Raw genomic sequence first — 19,847 nt, 5'->3', positions numbered from 1 at the left:
GAGGTAGAAGTTAGAACCATGGTTTAAAGTCAGGGTCGCGGTCGCGGTCGCGGTCGGCGGTCGCGGGCGCGGTCCGAAACGTTCCACATCGGTCTCGACATATCTATCGCGGTTTCGGTGAGACGTAAATTTTAAAGTATTTAATATTCTAAAAATTGTTAATAATATAAAAAAAAGTAGGCTAAATAAAAATAATTAAAAAATAGCAAAAGAAATGACCAAGTCAATCCGTCGCGGTGTGACTCGGCTGATTTCTCGTCTTGACTCGGAATAACTCGGAGTAACTTGGTGTGACTCGGCCGAGTCAATCCGTCGCGGTGACGACTCGGCTGAGTCGTCTTGGTCTCGGCCGAGACTTCGAACCATGGTTAGAACAAATCTCGGCCTTGCATTTTAATTCAAACCATTTACTCCTCAGATTTGATTTCATCTTCCACTGGATGCGCATACAATCAATTTAGCGGGTTTATAGCTATAACATGCCTGTTCTGATAAAAGTTGACTTGAAAAATTATCCTTGGATAGTCGCTGAATTTCCCCCTTCGTGTATGCTTCTGTACTCTTTATCTATCGGACATGATTGGATTGTGTTAAGAAACTTTTTAAGCTTCATGGATAGGAAGGATGGCAGTTGGTCGGATACCTTAAATATTCCTCTCACTTAAGGTTTGGATTATCATCGAATATCCTCTACCTACCAATTTAAATAGTTTTAAAATAAGGGAATTAACTTATATCAAAACTAAACTTAATGCATATCACGTTAAATCAACACACTTTTATTGAATTTATAACTTGAATAGGCTTATAGAGAAATTAGGTATTTTATGAAGGGTAAATATATAGTCTTTTAAAAAAAGACTTAAATAATTATCTCATATGCGGAGAAGTTCTTAATCTAATAATTAAGGTTAAAACTCTACAACGTAGAGGTTTTGGATTCTTTCTAAACACACATACATGTACACACATAAGATCCTTACGAATTATCCACCATCGTCCAACTAAATGATTTGGATCGAGTACCCATGGGGATGTTGAGTTTTACCTTGCCTACCGTCGACCCTATGCGTGAACCTCTCTCCATGCGGTTTTAAATGAGAAATGAGAAGGCAGCTAGTTGAAATTTAGAGAGATAGGGTCTGTTTATTATTTGTAATTTATTTATATTAGATTAAAGCGAATGTGGTTAAAAGAAATAAAAAAAAAACAAAACAAAATATGTTATAACTTCACTAGTTAGGACTACCGTATTCTTTATCGTAGTTTGATTTGAACCCTAAAAAGAAAAAGAAAAAGATTACTGTATTCTTACCTGGTGATACCTTTGCCCATATGATATGACCGGGGCACCAAAGCACAGGGAATAAAGACAAAAAAGAAAAAGCCCTGGGCAAATAGAATACGAAGTCTGTATTGGGAATCTAACTGTATATAAAGATGGTGCACTCACATTCATAGTCTGGTGTCTGCTTCTTCCCTTCCCCGTCCTCCAAACATCTATTATTGAGGAAACTTAATCAGACATTTTGCAGAAGCAATCGAAAGAGAAAATGCACACGCGCATCTCGGATGTTCCCATAAAGCCCATCAGAGTCAAGTCCGAGGCCAAACTGTCCTCTTGCTCTAGGACTCTGTTGAGGCAGCCATCAATGAGCAACTCCTCTAATGAAGTCTACTATGCAGATTCGTCTGCCGGCATCCCATTCAGGTGGGAATCTCGACCTGGAACGCCTAAGGTCAAGCTCAGCGAAAGGGAAAGGCGGCCGCTTCCTCCTCTCACCCCTCCACCTTCATACCTATGCAGCCCTGCTAGGATCTCTGTAAAGAAGCATCCATCGGAGGCGCCTACGCCTACTACTGCTAACCCCAGTAGCATCTTGCAAACTGTTCTTCCTAAGCTGAACGTAATCAAGAAGAGCAATGCGCAATCCTCACCGTCGTCGTCTTCTTCTTCTTCATCCTCTCCATGGTCTTCTTCGCGTTCAGTTCGCTCATCTCCTTTTACTCCAAAGCCTGCAGGCGGGAAACAACGTAGAAAATTGTCTTTTCACTCATGGAGGAAAGATGTTGAAGGTGATGAAGACGAGGGATATGTATTCCATGTCTCAAGTCTCTGCTTTGGCGGTGTAGGCGGCCGTTGCTCCTCCAATAGTGTTACGCCGAGCCGCGGCTCTGCTAATCTGCTCAATTTATTGCTAAAAGAATCTGCATGATCGATTCTTCATAGCCCTTGTTGTTTTGGGAAGCTACGTACTAGTACAATTTATTGCTACAAATCTGCTCTTCAGCCCAAAAAAGTGTGTGTGGAATCAAGTATGTGGTAGCATGTAAGATAGCACTGTCATGTACTAGTAATTTTCAAGAAACATAATAGTACTAGCAATCACTAATAAGTTATTACAGCTCTGCTTTCCAGTTCTCCTTCAGTTTTTATTATGATTTAGAGATTGTGCTCGATCTCTTTTCGGGAAACCTTGAAATGAAAAGTTTTCTTGTAACGCTGCTGTTGACATCTTTCATTTCTGTGTCTTCAATTGCCCAGCTGAAATTCGGAAATGAAGGAAGGCTAAGCAAAGCCTATGAGAATCGCATTTCAGTCTGTAGTAAAAGCAGGTTGATCTGAGGTCTTGCATTGCCATTAAGGGCATAAGCAAGAACGAAATTTGGTGCCCCACCAAGGGGGGTTATGCAATTCAAAGCTGAATGACAAAATATTTTGTATAAAAACTCCAGGATTTCATCAGAGTCCAAAATGCTGCATCACAATCTTAATTCAAATGATGATCTACTATTGATCTCATTAAGATTCAAAAACTAAAGTTTAATTCCAAGATTTCTGGATGATGACATTTTAAGAGGCAAAAACAGATTTAATCTTAAACCAAAAAGTTTAGGGCACAACCCCATCGGCATTCTAATTCTACTCGGATCGGCAGATTTGTGCTGCAGCGTAGTAGTGAGGATCTTGTCGGTTTCCGCTTTCCAAGTAGCAATACATCCAGCTGATATGAATTTTACACCGGTACGAGTGCTTTGGCAGTTGGACGGACCACCTGCTGTCAGATTTTCAATTCGTGTGTTGTACAATATACAGGCAGCAGGACAGCACGTGAATAATGGGGAGAGGACATTCCAAAAAATGGAGCCCAAACAGTCGACGGCAGCTTCTGATTTGGATTCATTACTTTTGTATTTACCTATTCAGAAAAATAGAGGTCCTATGGCGTTTACCTATAAAATGCCGTTTACAATGTGGGCTTGTTATTGTGATACATCAAACTCGGACACCTAAATCTCTCTTTTGACTGTGCCACTGGACCGGATTAGTGGGCCAGAATTGTCCGTATCAATTCTGCGGGCCTAACAATGCAAAGGGCCAAGGGACAGACGCTTGCTACCTGTTAAATATAATTTCTCCTTTTCGTATGCTCATCTGATACAATTACCAAAAGGGCCGTTCGATCCCTTTCTGTGGAGTCCGTGGGAGCCCATACATTTCACTGAAAAATAGCAACAATTTTAAATTTAAAGTTTGACGTGTTATTTCCACAATAATTATCCAATGATCAGAAATTCAGAATGCGTTTGTGCAACCCCCCAAAAAGGGAAAAAAAAATACATAGCGTAAATCTCAAAATAAATGTGTAATGTTGAATCTGAAACAAATGAGAGGTAATTCTCGTCGAGGCTGTTGATGCCAGTCTTAACAGTTTTGGTCTGTGAGATGAAATTAATTTATGAAATAATTAAAAACAATACAAAATTTTCTAATTGGTGCCTGTAAACCAATCTAAATTATAGGTAACTTATTCTATTAGTGCACAGAAACAGCTTCTCTACATTTAAATACTTACTCAAATTAAATCTATACATACTCTTATTGCTACTCCCATTCTAACCTATTATAGGGAGATTGACCTAACAGGGTCACGAAAAACTCACGGGGACCATACAAATGCATTACACAACCATATAAATTGAATAGAAGATATATTAAGTGACAATTTTGATGAAGAGTAAGATTTGAATTTATGATCTTCGGCCCCCGACAATATACAATATATGTGGTGGTCGAAGCTAGTTGGTTAAATATAAATAGGTATAAGGGGGCCAATGTATACTGGCCTGTTTGGGAGCCAGGTTTTTGGACAAGTTTTTTACCTACTAGTTTTTTAACAACTTTTGCTACAGGAACCTCAAAAAATTTCTCAAAGTTTTTTACCTATACACTTCAAAATACCCAAAACACAAAAAAAAAAAAAAAATTCCCTTCCCTTTTTTTCTTCTTCCTCCCCCTTCCTAACCTACCACCACTGCCGGTGTTGACCACCACCGCCATTTCGTCCCCCATCCTGCGGAGATGCGCTTGGCTTGTTGAGAGGCGCCCTGGTCGCGTGCTCTTGCTAGTTGTGGACGCGTAGGGGCAAGCAGGGGCACAGAGGTCGCGTGATTGCACGCGCATTGCGGCTGGGTCGCGAGCTTGGGCTGCATCTGGTGCGTTGTGGAGAAGAGGAAAGGCTGAGCCTGGGCTGCGTCTGCATCTGGTGCTGCTGGGCTACGTCTACAGCGAGGGGGATCGCGCTGTGGATAAGGCGCACGCTTGGTGCGCGCGCTTGGGAGTTGGGCTAGCTAATACGCATGCGGAGGAGGTCGGGCAAAGGGGTGGCGGGGGAGAGGGGAGGAAAGGGATGGTGGGCAGAGGGGGGTGGCGGAGGAGTGAGTAGGAGGGGTGGCAGGCTAAGGGGAGAGGAAAGGGATGGTGAACAGAGAGCAGTGGCGGGGGAAGGGCAGAGGGAAGAAGAAGAGGAAGGGGAGGAGAAGAGGAAAGGGAGGAGAGGGGTGGCGGGAGGTGGCATTGGTGGAGTTGCTGCTGGGAGGTAACGGGGAAGGGGGAGGGGGAAAGAAGAAGAAGAAGAAGAGAGGAAAGAAAAGAAAAAAGAAAGAGAAAGAGAAAAAGAAAGAAAAAAAAGAAAAGGAAAAAAAAGTTTTTCGCCTTACAAAAACTTCTACAGTACGCTACAGTAAAGTTTTAGACAAACTCCTAAAAATTTTTACCAAGTTTTTATTATACTAGTTTTTTAACAACTTGTACTACAGGAATCCCAAAAACATATCAAAATTTTTTAACCCACACACTTAAAATATCAAGAACACAAAAAAAAAAAACTCCTTTCCCCTTTTCTTCTTCTTCCTCCCCCACCACTACCTCCGTCAACTGCTCTGTCACCGGCCACCACCTCCGCCGCCGGTTCCGTCGCCGATCACCTTTTCTAGTGCCGATTTTTTTTTCCTTTTTCCCTCTCCCCGTTTTTTTTTTTTCCTTTTTCCCTCTTCCCAAGTTTTTTTTTTCTCTCTGCATCTCCCCCCTCCTTCCCCACCACTCTTCCCCTTCCCCTCTGGCCGATCAGGTTGCGAGACCAGATAGCACTGAGGGAGGGTGGCGGGGAAAGGGGAGGACAGAGGGAAAAAGGGGATTTGCCCCAAAAAAAAATTTGACGGGTGGCGGGATTCAGGGATGGTAAACGGGAAGGGGAATAAAGGAGGGGAAAGGGGCCAAGGGGGTGACGGGAGGAGGGGGAAGGTGGCGAGGGAGTGGCGAGGTAGAGGGGAAAGGTGGGCCTGTTTTGAAGTTGCGGGGGGAGGGGTGGAGGAGGAAGGGCAGAGGGGAGGGCAGAGGGTGGCGGGGGGAGGGGGAAGGCGGGCAAAGGAGATGGCAGAGAAAGGGGGTGGCGGGGCAGAGGGGGAGAAGCAAAGCAGGGGGTGGCGGGATGTGGCACTGCTGGAGGCAGAGGTAACGGGGAAGGGGAAGAAGAAGAAGAAGAAGAAGAAAGAAAAGAGAAAGGAAAGAAAGAAAGAGAAAGAGAAAGAGAAAGAGAAAGAAAAAAAAAAGTTTTTAACCTTACAAAAACTTCTACAAAATTTTTCTCCTTACAAAAAATTTTTATAAAATTTTTTCAAAAATTTCTACAGTGCACTACAGTAAAGTTTTAGACAAACTCTAAAAAAACTAGGTTTCAAACAAGCCCTCAGTTTCTAAAGAGACCCGTAATGTGTTTGGAAGAAACAAGGTTGCGATTTCCTCGGCTTAAAATACGGGTCAAACGATATAACGCATCGCTGCATTGCCTTGCATTTAAAGCAAGTCTTTACATCACACTATCCATTACTATTTACTACTTGCAAGCATATGCAAATGGGTAACGAAGATTTGTTTATCCTTTCCAATGCTCCAAAACCAACCCTCCATTTTCCATTCCCTACTCCTCATCTATGTCCGGTCATATATACCCTTTACTGGTTTCTCTCCTTTTCTGCACCTACTCTGTGATGCCAACTTTCGCGAGAGTTGAGTTTTTGTCTGGCCAACTTCAACCCACCAGTTTGACGCTCACAGGACGTGCCCTCATCTTTTTCTTTTTTTTTTTTTGCCCACCTATTTTACTCTTCACTAGAATCATGTACACTGGGGAGTTTTAGAGAACTCGACAAAACAATATACTAATTAATTGAAGCCAATTATAAAAATTTTTCTCTAGTTTTCTTTGAACAGTATAAACTGTTTAAGTTTAATATATACTTTAACCTTGAAAGTAATTATTTACCCAAAATTAGAAAAATCTCGGAACGGTAATTTCTTTTCTTTTTAGGTTGCCTTTAACATTGAAGGTATGTGTATTGCTTCATGTTGTAGCAAAGTAGGTTTTACTTCCTTTCCTTTGATATGAAACAAACGATACACATGGAATCTCGTAGATATACACTAACAACAGTCTATGTTTTACCTTCTCTTTTTTCCCCTCATGGGCGTACATGCAAGCCAAAGGGTTGTTTTTCTTACAAGAACTTCAACCATTGTATGCCCTCGGATATGTGGACGTGCGTCCTACTTTGTTACGCTTCATATATCTAATTCCCAGATAGATTTTTTTTTTTTTGTTTGGGTAATTAAAGATCAAAGATATATAAGTTAGTTAAGAACCTTGTTCATTACAAGATTCTGGGTATATGTCCTTTCTTACCTTGACATGCCACCCACGAATGACAGCTTAGATCAAAGATGTGGATGGCGCTAGTACAAGTTATTGGCTGTGGCTGAAACTGTTAAACACGTTTTGCGAGTCAATAGTTACGCAAGAATAGACTGTTTTGAGGGTTTAGCTTAGGTATAAATTGTGAACGCCGTCAAGCAATTCAAAACCTTTTAGACGACTGGCAGTGAATTTCCGAAGCAACTCTTTTTTTTTTTTTTTTTTCCTTGAAAGCCGACTACCCAGAAAATCTCTCAACTATTAAACTCCTGCTTTTTACTGCAAATCTATTAAAAGAATAAAAATAATAAGTTCCAAAAGCAAATGTATTTTTGACATGTCTATCTCAAAGCATAAAATTCTTCTCCAGTTTCTTCTAGCTAGACACTGATTTCTGCCTCGTATAACAAAGGAGGAGAGCCTCGTATAATCAATTTCTTGACATTACAAATTATGAATCTAATGAACGAATGCTACCGTTTTGCAAGGAGAACGGTTTAATTCTCTGTTGCTTGGAGGAGTGCTTCGCCTGAAAATTTCAGATCGTGAAGTCCATTGCTGTATTTCTCAAGGCGACACGACGTGTATCACATGAGAGGTGGGTTCTAGGACATCGACCCGGACTAGGAAAAAAAACAAACCAAAAGATTTTGCCTGGAGGAACTAAATCTTTAGCAGTACCCTGCTTCAATAAATCTACCTTTAATATCTAGACCTTCACATTAAGTCATCTTTGTTTCATCAAAGCGATCATCATGTTTTCTTTACGTCTAAAATTAGATGTTGAAAAACACAAAAGAATAGCGTATTTTGTTAAGACAAGAAAATCTGTCCATTGCTATGGGTGAAACCCCAGTTGGCTACCGTCAAAAAGTCAATAGCCGTATGAAGTCACACGTGGGGGGAAGCAAGCTAGCTTTGACGGAACACCCCTAAGGGAGCGTGGGGGCCAATGTAAAAATTTGTCCAAATCTTCAAATTCAATGATGTATTGATTATCACTTCTTTCCATCATCACTCCCGATCTTCTAATTTAGGCCGCCCTATTCTTACTCTAGCTCTTAAGGTTGGAGTATAATATTTCACCATCTCAGATACACTTAATTTGTTAGTTTGTGATGAAAAAACATTGACCTACTTTTTCCTGATACCTTGCCTTTTAAGCACTCCTCTTTTCCCTCAACTAGTTTCTTTCTTTTTTCTTTTTCGTTTCTCCTCCTCTCCCTTGAAACTTGAAAGTTGAAGCTTTCTCTCCCTCGCCTTTAGTCCTTTCCCCCAATCCCATCCCCACATCTAATTTGCAAGCCGGCCGTGACCTACACTAGCATTCTTGGATGTCCAGAGAAAGGTATGATCCAGATGGTGATAAGGCACATATATAACCTTGATTCTGTAATCCGAAATTAAGCAACTGTTTCTAAGTGTTTTTTTCCCCCTTATATTTCTTTTGGAAAAGTATATACAGGGAGAGATTAGATGAGATAGCAAAGAAGTTGAAAACAGAATTCGATGCATCGTCACAGATGGGAAGGAGAAACATGTTAGGTCCTCCAGGAACCTTGAATACCATTACTCCATGTGCCGCTTGTAAGCTGCTAAGACGAAGATGTGCGGAAGAATGCCCTTTTTCTCCTTATTTTTCCCCACATGAACCCCAGAAATTTGCTGCTGTTCACAAAGTTTTTGGTGCTAGCAACGTTTCCAAGATGCTCATGGTAAGTAAACCATTTAATCTTAGATATCAGATAAGAATCGAGAAATTAGTCCAACATAAACCCTCCTTCTCCGCCTTCTTTTCCTCTTCCCTTTTCAATTTTTTCTTTGATCCTAGGAAACAGTTATTAACGAATTGAACTCCTTCTGAATATGTGAAACTATTTAAACACTGCAATTCTTGTTTTGTTTACTTCAATTCTTTGAAATTTGTAGGAGGTCCCTGAGAATCAAAGAGCTGATGCTGCAAATAGTTTGGTATACGAAGCAAACGTGAGACTAAGAGATCCAGTATACGGATGCATGGGGGCAATTTCAGCATTGCAACAACAGGTTCAATCTTTACAGGCCGAACTTCATGCAGTTAGGAATGAGATACTGAGATATAAATATAGAGAGGCTGCAAATAATATCATAGCATCTACTCATGCTGCTTTGGTCTCCTCTGGAAATCATGTATCTGTTGCTATGATGCCACAAGCTCCGGCTACTCCAACTCCCACCCCCGCTCCCCCTCCTTCTACTCCCACACCAGCTCCCGCACCACCTCCTCCACCACCGGCCCAACCTTCTGCTTCTCTTGTTGTTGTTTCCACCACTTCTTCTGCTCCTTCAGCTCCATCTTTGTACACCCCACCTTCTAGCACAGCTAGTTTTAACACTATCACAAACAATAATATACCCTTTTTCGATTAATCTATCAATTTCACCCACAGATTTTTTTTTCCCATCATATCTCTCCGTATACGACTTCGTTTGAGCTGAAAATTGCCTATCAACAGAAGTAAATGACCCATTCATTTAGTTAGGCAGCACGAGTCACATTCTTAAGACATCAAAAGTTAGGTCAAAGCCAAAGAGAAGATAAAGAAACCGACCCTATTATCCTCATCCTACACAGAAAAATACCAGTGTACTATTTGGCCTTAAATATTCGGATTGTAGATTCTTGTTTTTGTCTTTGCTTGACTTAGATGAATGGTGCCTGATTAGAAATAAAAAGAAAGAGGACTGAGGTTAATGAAGCATAAGCAATGTGTTTATTGAAGCCTTTTCCTATTCTGTTTTTATATATTTATTTCAGGACTTTGTGTTTTTGTTTTTCTTTTCTCGTTCAAAAAGAACTTTTCTTGAAGAGACAAATTCTTGTTAAACTATCGGTACCTGCAACTACTGACCTTCATTAGGGTTTCTGAAGGAAACTCCACCCTTTATAGATCTACTGGGCTTTCCGTATTTGCCGTCCCTTTGGGGTTGGAGTTGATAGTATCAGACCAGGTTTCTGTAACTAAAGAAAAAAAAATCCAAATGGAAACTAGCTGGTTCCCAGAATGAAAATTCTGAATTTCCGAGAGCTAGCTTGCCTTAATTTTCCGAGGAGGCCTTTCTTTCCCCTGGTTTCAACAACTTCAAACACGCGAAGATCGAATGGGAGCTTGCACGTGTGGGGTACAAGGACAATGCTGGAAGTCTGAAACTCTCTGCTGCTCATACATGCAAGTCTGTGCCCGTTAAAGGAACTTCAAGATTAAGGAATGCCAGAGACTCCAGAGAGGAGACAAAAAGTATTGTACATGTGCAAGATCAGAAACATGACCCCGAGTTCCGGTCAGAATTGCAGTGCCGTAACATTATATTATTTTCTCCCAATAGATTTTTGTAGTTTAGATTCTTGTTCTTTTTTTTTTTTTTTTTTTGGCCTGGAATGTGAAAAAATTTATGCTACTTATTGCCCAGGATTTAGCTACAGCAAGCTTGTTCTACGCGAGTACTGAACTCGCATCTAAGGTATCGTACTAAGTTGGTGTTGCTGTGGCTGTGGCTGTGGTGGTATATATGACAGAAAATGCTCTGGCAATGTGTTATATTCTTGTTTGTCATCTCTCCAATTTTTTTTTTGGTTTGTAATTTATATAGGATTTACTTATTATGGGGTTCTGTCCTTTTCAGATTATTTTTTCGTATTTAATTGCATTACCACTCGCATTGGAGTACGTGTGATTGTGCCGAAGAAGTCATTTCGTTTGCTTTCGTATTTTGTTTGGTTCATTGATTGGGTTATGGCGTATTCCGAGTAATATTAAAGAAGTCGCAATACCTCTTACTCTCCTATTGGATCCTATCTATTTCTCTCGTAGGTAAAAGAATACGTATAAAAAAAAAATTTTCCAATTTGGCAATGACTGGTATATTCACTAAATTAGTTGTGTGATACTTGATGGATTGATAGGAAAGACTCACCACTGGGGTCTCTGTACAATTTGGTTGAAAGGTAAGCATCATATCCTTCACTGTCAAGCCGGTTTCTGGGCAAGCGAGTATCAGGCTCACCATCATGCCCAAAAACAAGTGTCATCAACTACTCCGGCCACTATTATCTTAGTTCAGAATTTCTAAAGGTGAATCAAGAGGAAGGTGCCACTGGTCATTTGGTCTAGTGGTCATCGCCCTTTTTGGTGATGCTGGAAGTCAGGGTTCAACCTTGCCTCCCTCAAATTTGTCACAATATGTGATTGATCTTAGTTGATCATCTCCCCTTACCCCTAGATTAGGTTGGATTAGGTTATAGAACATCTACCGTTGAAAAAAAAAAAAAAAAAAAGAATCAAGAGGAAGGCAATTCTTGCAAAAAGTATGCACAGATGAATGCTTCAATAATTGCAAGTACATAACAGTACTAAATTACTAATATATATAGATTCAGTGTTTTCTTTTTTTTTTTTCCCCTGTTTATAACAGCTGTATTGAAAGGTGGTTCCAAATTGGCTGCTGTTGAAAAACAGAATGCATATGTTTGTGATAGGGATCCATTTCACAAGGCAAGGGAGAGAAATACAAATAAATTAAGGATCTCCAAAACCACATATTAATTGCTTTGTGTAAATTATACTACTCCCTCCGTCCCGTTTTGTTAGTCTTGATTTTTTTTTTCACACAGATTAAGAAAGTGTAATTAATTTGGTTGGAAACATAAATTTAGATTAATAATTTCCTAAAATACCCTTATGCTAATCACGAAGAGTGCCAATTAATATCAGTTACAGCTAATGGGTTAGTATTGAAAAAGCTCAATGTATTCAATGTAGTGGGTTAGTATTTAATAACAATGTATTAATAACAAGATATTTAATAAGGGTATTTTAGATAATTTGAAAGATTACTACATTTCTTAATGGGAAATTGGACTACAGTTTGGGACAGACAAAAAAGGAAAATAAGACTATCAAAGTGGGACGGAGGGAGTATGTGCTAATTAATTGGGTTGTCAACGAAAATGCTCACATCCAATCCAAGGCTTTAGTACTATTGATTAGTGGCATAATTGTTAGAGAGTTTTCTTGGCGTGTGGAGCTCATCCAGAGTAGGAGGAGTGATAGGTGTAGTAGCAGGCATTGGATTTTAATATTGACACACCATGCTCTTACTAGAAAGTTAGTGGAAGCTGTACGTAATAATACTACGTGTATTTATAGTTTTATATATACACAATTGTACTAGGAGGCTTTGAGAGGAGCGTCTGGAATTAATCAATTAAGATGGAATTTGTTTTCACGTCATGGTTGCTTGAAGCGGTGGCTTTTTGGCTTGTCGTTTTATTTATTTTGTATGGTCAAACACCAATCCAAATTTCTCATATTTCTGCGAGGGCAACCAAAAGAAGTTTGGGTGTGATATTTAGAAGAAGATTATTTGAAATATTATTTAGAATAATTACTGTAATTTTTTTTTTATGATATGGTATACGCAAGATAAAAGGAAATTCAGATGATTGAAAAATATGTTTGTGATATGATACGACAAGTAAATATATATATATTTTGTAAATAATGCCAATCTAATTTTAACTAAATGTTCTCCCCAAAGGCTCACACCACTGCTCAGAGATTTATAAAGTAATAGAATAAATTAGAAAGGTCAACATTTAAAAAAAAAAAAAAAGCATTTATTTACTACTTGGAAAAACCCTTGTGTCCAATAAAAAGAACAAATGTAATTAAATGGAGCAACGGATAGGGGCAAGTAAAATGTACTTCAAGAGCTTCCAAATTTTCCAGCCTCTCAATCCTTTGTTCCCTTTTTGCCTTTTTTTCTTTTTTCCAGATTAAACACAACCAGAAGAAGACAGGTTCATGTGTTGTTAATGTTGACTGGCTCTGGTCGATGGACTAATCACATTCAACAAAGAACTAAAATAAGCACAGAAACGTGTTTAGAATTATACAGCGTTCATCCTGATGATAGTCAATGACCGGTGTGGCATTGACAATTTGTGTATGATTCCGATATCAACAAATGTAAATAAATATAAGTTCCCGACGTACGTAGGATATTGAGAAACTGCTTTGCTTACTGCTCCTCCGTCCGACTTTGATAGTCTTGTTTTCCTCAAAATCTTGTTTTCCTTTTTCGTCTGTCCCAAATTATAGTCCACTTTCCCATTAAAAAATTTAGTAATCTTTTAAATTGTCTAAAATACCCTTATTAAATATCTTGTTATTAATACATTGTTATTAAATACTAACCCACTACATTGAATACATTGAGCTTCTCCAATACTAACCCATTAGCTGTAACTGATATTAATTGGCACTCTTCGTGATTAGCATAAGGGTATTTTAGAAAATTATTAATCTAAATTTATGTTTCCAACCAAATTAATTGCATTTTCTTAATCTGTGAAAGAAAAAATCAAGATTAACAAAACGGGACGGAGGGAGTATCACATTTTACAACAAAAAAGAAGTTGTTATTCAAACCAAGTTATATACTCCCTCTTTTTTTTTATAACACACGTTTAAGGTTTTGCACACCAATTAAGAAAAGTTTTTCATTGTTTAAATCTGTACACTATTTTCCTTTTGTACCCTCATTAATTGTTCAATTCACCCATATTTTCTCTTACTAAAATACGGAGGGGCAGATAATTACTAGGGTTGTTACAAAGAGAGAAGTAATAATTACTAGGAGTAGTAATTAAGAACCCTGTATTGGAAAAGAGAGATAAAAGGGTAAAATTGTGAAAAAATAATTAATACTGTATGGGGATAATAAAACGACAGATAAAAGTATATTAGTGCAAATTTCTTAAACGTCAGTTATAAAAAAAGGGAGGGAGTAGGTATTTTTAAATATTCAGAGAAAGAAGTGATTTGGATCAATCAATGGTTGCCTAAATTCCCATCTCCTCCATTTATTTACGTGTCGGAGAGAGGCGATTGACTTCAATCTCTGGGCCTGGGGGACTAAAATTAGCGCCCGACACTGTTCATATTACTAGGTCATCACATGGTTTGTTTCAACGAATGCTTTTCAAAGCTCGGTCACTTCTGCACGGTTTAATTAAACTAACTATTTGCGAAATTTTTCAAGTTTATGGATGGATTAGATAGACTATTAGCATAATTACAGACAGAATTCATTAATTATATAAGCATTCTCTGTACTGGCAAAGGGTGTTGGTGAATATACTTAAATGTTATCCTCCTCCGATCTCAAGGTCATTGCCACCCAATTGAACACACACAACATCGTTCCAACGCTCAAAACATGAGTTGACTTTCTTCGCAAAAAAATGAGTTGATTAGTGATTTAAGTGTGGTTTAGAGTTCAGACTCACTCTATTAGCCGAGTCGGCACTTGTGACCGATAGTGCTGCCCTTAATTATATACTAATTCGTATATCAACGGTTGTTTAGATCATCTAATTAAGCTCCACCCCCTTCTAGTCATCAAAGGGGAAATCTTCAAAAATCCAAAAAATTTGCTCACTTTAGGGGTGCAAACGAGTCGAATCGAATCGAATCTCAACTTAGTTTTACGAAACTCAAGCTCGACGAGCTCAAAATATAAAGCTTGAGTTCGAGGTTAAAAATTAAAAAAATTATTATATTTTTAAAAAATGAATAAAATAATATTTTTCAATAAATAATAAAATATTAAAGATATATATGTAATTTTACTATTATATATATATATATATATATATATATATATATATATATATATATATAATTGAACCGACTCGCGAGTTAAAAAGCTGAATATTTTTGAACTCGAGTTCAATTTGATTAACTCAATCGCGACTCGAGCTCGATATTGATCGAGATCGATTGGACTCGAAACTGCTCGCAAGCATCTCAATTCGTTTGTAGTCCTAGCTTACTTACACATCCCATCTATTTCCTGCCAGGCAACATGGAAGAATCTAAATCTTTTATCACAGCTTTTGTGATAGAAGTGAGGCCTAGTCCAGTTTGCTTTCTGCTTTCTAAAATTACTTGTAGAAAAGTCAAGAGTATTAAAAATCTTGCTCACAAATTTAAGGTTTTTTTTTTCATAAAAGTAGAAATTTAAGAATGGTTTTAAAAGCGGCTTATAGAGTTTGCTTGCTTATATGAGTTTTAGATAGAAAAATCAAATGAAAATAAAAGTTGTTTTTTATTGGGCTCAATAGGCCCATGTGAAGTCCCATCGGGTGTTAGGCGTGGCTTGGCAATCGACTTATAGGTACTGTTAGGGGAACCCTTAATTTCTACAGGGTACTTCCAATAGTAGACTCTTTCCAAGTGGTGACAAATCTAGGACTAATTGCCCGTTTCTGACTCAAAAGGCCCAATGTTTTGAGAGCCCCATTTGCTCACTGAATCCATAAGTTGACCTGGCATTAAATCATATATCTACTCTCTGCTACTGTAGCAATTTTCGGAACCAATACATCATTTCATTTTTTTTTTACTAAGAATATTTTTGTTTTTGGTTTTTTTATTTTGTTATTAGATTTGAATTTATTTCAAAACTGATTGTCAATTTTGAAACTTCTTGGGTCTTGGATTTATTTCGATAAAATTGTTGATTAGCAGATTTGGCGATTGCAATATCCACACAAGAAAATTATAGTAATTTATTTCTTGTATTTTTCAACTATGTTAACATTTTTTAGATCTATTGAATCTGTTAAATTGCAAATGTGCTATTTCTAATACGTGTTTAACCTATCATCAATAATGATGTAAATCAAATTATGCATGACGATTTTCAGCAATTCATTAACGAAATTTGCTTTTTATCCAAAAAAAAAAAAAAAGGGACGACACAATTCTTGGCAACGATGATGCTGTTGAGAGTCAATCATGTAACATGGCCTAGACCTCTATTCCTACACTTTGAGCTGGCATCCAAAACTTTAAACCTAAAAAGTGACCATATGATTAATCAAAAGAAAAATTGATGAAAAACATCCCAAATTTATAAGTTGGATATGCTGTCACAAGTCTCAATTCATCTAATATAAAACTATTTAAATTTTTCAAAATCACTAGTAATACGTATTTTTCTTTCTTCAAAGCAATACATTGAAGTAGAAATTAAAATAACTATACTCACTTGGTTGCCTCTTTGGCCTCCAGAATACGGAATGGTAAGTACAACTTACTTCGACAGAGAGGATAGAAAAAGACGAATTGATTCAATTGAACACTTGGTTTTGGGGGGGGGGGGGGGGGGGGGGGGGAACAAACCAAGGAAGAAAGACTTCTCAAAACTTAAAACAACATCCTACACACAAATTAATCACTACGTCCAATTGATGCTATGATCAATCAGTTCAGCTTCCTACACTTTTTCCTTATCTCGCCTTGAGATCGCGTAAGAGGATTAATATCTCCCATCTTGATCATTGCTTTCACAAAATCAGAGTTGAAGGTCTTCGAATCCTTGCGGTACTTTTCGACCAACGAATCGGTGGAGCCGCCGTTGTATAAAACTTGATCAGAGTGTAGGAGGCCCTTCTTGTTGATAAGGTTCTGGAAGTATTTGGTGTCAAAACCAGTAGGAGTTTGAAGGTCTAATGGAGCCAAATTGTTGTCTCCTCGGCCGACGGTTGCGGGACATTGACTCCGTCTGGTTTTAGCAAAAGAAGTGTCTATTTTGGTCTCGTTGTATATACGAGTCCGGAAGTTGGTACATCTCGCTTGCCCGATGGTGTGCGCTCCTGTTGTTAGTAACACCAAACATACAAGGCAAGGCAGGCATTTTAGAGATTGACCAAAATATTAGCATTCAAGTGGTCTGTATAATTCTCCAAATTAATCGTATGAGCCAAATTGTAAGGATTTACACTAAAAATTATACAAATTACATAAACTGATTTGAATTGGATACAACTCAACTCATGAGACCCTAATTCATTGTTAGTATTATTTAACTTCTTGTTTGTAATTAGTAATTTGTTGCATGAGAACGTCGGTGCCAATCCTAAGTGGTAAAAAGGTAAAAGGAGAAAAAGAAAAGAAAAGAAAAGAAAAGAAATGGCGGAAGTATGGAGAAATGAGTACCAGACAAGGCGACCATATCCTTTGCTGAGAGGCCGACGGCTTGAAACCTATTAATGAGGTTAGCGAGAGTAGATGCTGGACCCGGAAGACGGCCACTATTGGCTTGAGAAAGGCTGGCCGTTTTGGAGTCCCTTCTCCCAAGTTTGACATCCCAACTAGGTCCTCCAAGCTGATATGATGATCCAATGAAAAATAATAAAAACAGTGAAATATAGGAACTTTATGAGCAATGGAAGTTTTTGTTTTTGTTTTTGTTTTTGGGGTGGGGGGGGGGGGTGTGGGGAAGAGGAGGAGGAGGAGGATACCATATGCAAATGTAGACTTACAATGACAATGGAATCACGAGCAGCAATGGCAACAATATCGGCGCAGGACACTACACCTGGACAAACTTTTTCTACCTTTTCCTTGATGTTATCAATCACACCGAATCCTCGTACCGAATTAATGTTGGGAAAAGCAGTCTTTTCCCCCTTGAAAGAAGAAGTGTCGTCTAGGAGTATAGATGCATCGCATCCCTGAAAAAAACATCATTCATGCACCTGGCAGACTTTAATACTGGTATTATATGATTGCATATATGAGGATTATATATATCTGATTCTTGTCATTAACTTTTGGGCGAAATCGAACTGATTACATTAATTAACCCCCATCAGAATCGTTGGTTCTTGTGGTGTTGCCGTGCATGGTTGGGGACTTTGGGGTGCCCTCACGCATTAAAGAACATTTTGTGAAGTCGATTAAAAATGCATCCATCGTTTTTTAAAAAAAAAAAAAAAAAAAGTTGTTTGGAATATTTTAAGAAGTCTGAAGAGATTTTTTTTTTTTTTTTTTTAACTCAAGCACCTGCTAAGCTGTAATTTAAAGCTCTGCATAATTTCTTGTGAAATTCAAGTGAGCCAAACTGTTTTGCAAAACCCCTATCGCAATTGATGGACAGAAATCATGAAATCAAATGCTGGAAATATTACTTGGACAAAACAATCATGAAAGAAGAGCCGAACGAGCGAAGCCCCCATTCTTCTTTCCTTGGACACGGCTGATTGGACTTCTGATCTTATGGTACCAAGCACTTTCGGACAACTCTTAGAATAGAAGCTAGTCGAGAGTTGGGCAGAGGCAAAACTGATCATTGAGTAAATAACCATAAGTAACGTGACACTGACCATAGTAAAGGAATTACGGCAATAATTAGATGAAGACGCCATGTCAAGTTTTGGTAACAAGTCGATATTTTTGAAGCTTGTAGTTGAGTCACATACAGCTGCAGTTTATATAGACTCCTAGGGGATGTTGTTTGGCGCGGGCATCTTGCCTAACAATTTAGACTACTGCATGTAACTGAAAATTTTACCATATTATACAAAGAGTGAGAGCAAAACTAAAATTAACAGAGCGAAAACAGAAGCAGACTTGGAATTGGATACTGATTGATAATATATGCACGTGAAATGAAATGGTTCAGCTTTTTCCTTTTTCTTTCGGCTGTAAGAATTAGAAAGTCTTTCTTGAATTGAAAAAGGAAAAATAAAAAAGAAAAGAATCATTGGTTGATTGGTTGGGATGGAAAGTGGTAGGTAGAACAATCTGTCAAGTTTTGTCTGTTAAGCATGCCATTTGCTTTTTTGATAGTATTCTAACCTATAAAACTCCATGCAGGATGGGACATCTTCACGTAGAACATCGTAGACTCTTCAGCAACCTTTTGGGACCGTTAAAAGCAGCCATGCATGGAGGATAAGTACTCAAGGACTTTTGCTCGTCAGCTGCGTGATACTTTAATCAGTCTTAAGCGTCCTTTTCCTTTAATTTCACCAAGCCAAAACTATGACGGAAGAATATACCCCCCCCCCTCTCTCTATAATTAACTACGATAATAAAGAGAAAACAGTTCAATGGGCTTATAGAATTAGTAACTCGTTGAAGTTTTACATGCTTTTACAAGTTACTGTTTCTTAAAAGGATATGTATGTTTCAGACAAGTCATCAAGGATACTTGGACAGCTCGAAAATTATCTTTAACCTTGTGAAACAATTGAGACTTTTCGAAAGCAACACTTTTCCCGCATAGTGAACTTTGGTCCATTTTTGTCTTGTCAGCATGCTTAATCAATATAGGTTGATGGAAAATTTTTGGTTTGTTTCGGAGTCTTTGCCGCTTACTATTCAAAGGTAAGAGAGGTAGAGTGTTGGCATCAGCCTATTAGCCAAGCAATTGAATGATGATATCATTTAATACTGCTGTAAGTTTTAATCTGTCAAATAAAGCTTCGTATTGAGGATTACCTTATCTAAGACGCAGGGGAGGTATATGGAACAGTGGGTTCTTCTTTAAGGTCTAGTAGAGGTTGTCTTACTAATTTTTTCATAGTCTCACATCGTTTCTTTGGAGTTGGAGGGTTGGGTGGTTAAGTTCTCAGGTTTGCCTCAAGAGTTGTCGGCTTTTGAGGTTAAATCTGAGATTATATTTAATTAACTAACTTCAAAAGTCTGAAAAAAAAAAGAGGATTACCTTATCCACAAAAAATATCCAGAAAATCGGTGGGGGTTTTTCTTTAAACGAAGACAACAATCGTAGGGCTAGCTCATAAATGTTTTTCTTCAAAATTACTGTTACGACCGTCTAACCATGGGCGAAACCTCAAAAAAAAAAAAAAAGTGTGTCAATTTCAGTAAATGTGTTTGAAGAAATTGGCCGCGACCTTGTTCTCTTTTACTAATATTCAGATATTTCACCCCTAAGTTTTTGGGCTAAGCTCGAAAAAAT

General features: G+C 38.3%; 2 protein-coding genes across 3 annotated transcripts; one reads left to right on the top strand and one right to left on the bottom strand.

Annotated features, from left to right (window-relative positions):
- Nucleotides 1-8,051: 8,051 nt before the first annotated feature.
- LOC113731287 (LOB domain-containing protein 15-like) lies at nucleotides 8,052-10,624 on the top strand. 2 transcript variants are annotated; one of them, XM_072080126.1, is made up of 3 exons: nucleotides 8,052-8,379; nucleotides 8,497-8,746; nucleotides 8,961-10,624. In XM_072080126.1, the coding sequence occupies exons 1-3, from the start codon at nucleotides 8,366-8,368 to the stop codon at nucleotides 9,438-9,440; spliced, it is 744 nt and encodes a 247-aa protein (XP_071936227.1). In that variant the 5' UTR covers nucleotides 8,052-8,365; the 3' UTR covers nucleotides 9,441-10,624. The 2 variants fall into 2 exon arrangements, with proteins under 2 accessions (XP_071936227.1, XP_071936218.1); XM_072080117.1 differs by having other exon boundaries at nucleotides 8,053-8,379; nucleotides 8,488-8,746.
- Nucleotides 10,625-16,003: 5,379 nt separating this feature from the next.
- Nucleotides 16,004-18,367, bottom strand: LOC113731273 (peroxidase 4-like). Its single transcript, XM_072080105.1, has 4 exons — nucleotides 18,052-18,367; nucleotides 17,404-17,595; nucleotides 17,078-17,246; nucleotides 16,004-16,734 (listed from the first exon to the last, which is right to left on the bottom strand). Exons 1-4 carry the CDS (start codon nucleotides 18,286-18,288, stop codon nucleotides 16,343-16,345), a joined length of 990 nt encoding a protein of 329 aa, XP_071936206.1. The 5' UTR covers nucleotides 18,289-18,367; the 3' UTR covers nucleotides 16,004-16,342.
- Between the last annotated feature and the right edge of the window lie 1,480 nt (nucleotides 18,368-19,847).

Source organism: Coffea arabica, chromosome 1c (genome assembly GCF_036785885.1).
Source record: "Coffea arabica cultivar ET-39 chromosome 1c, Coffea Arabica ET-39 HiFi, whole genome shotgun sequence".
Lineage (NCBI taxonomy): Eukaryota > Viridiplantae > Streptophyta > Magnoliopsida > Gentianales > Rubiaceae > Coffea > Coffea arabica.
This window is presented reverse-complemented; position numbering and strand designations above follow the sequence as displayed.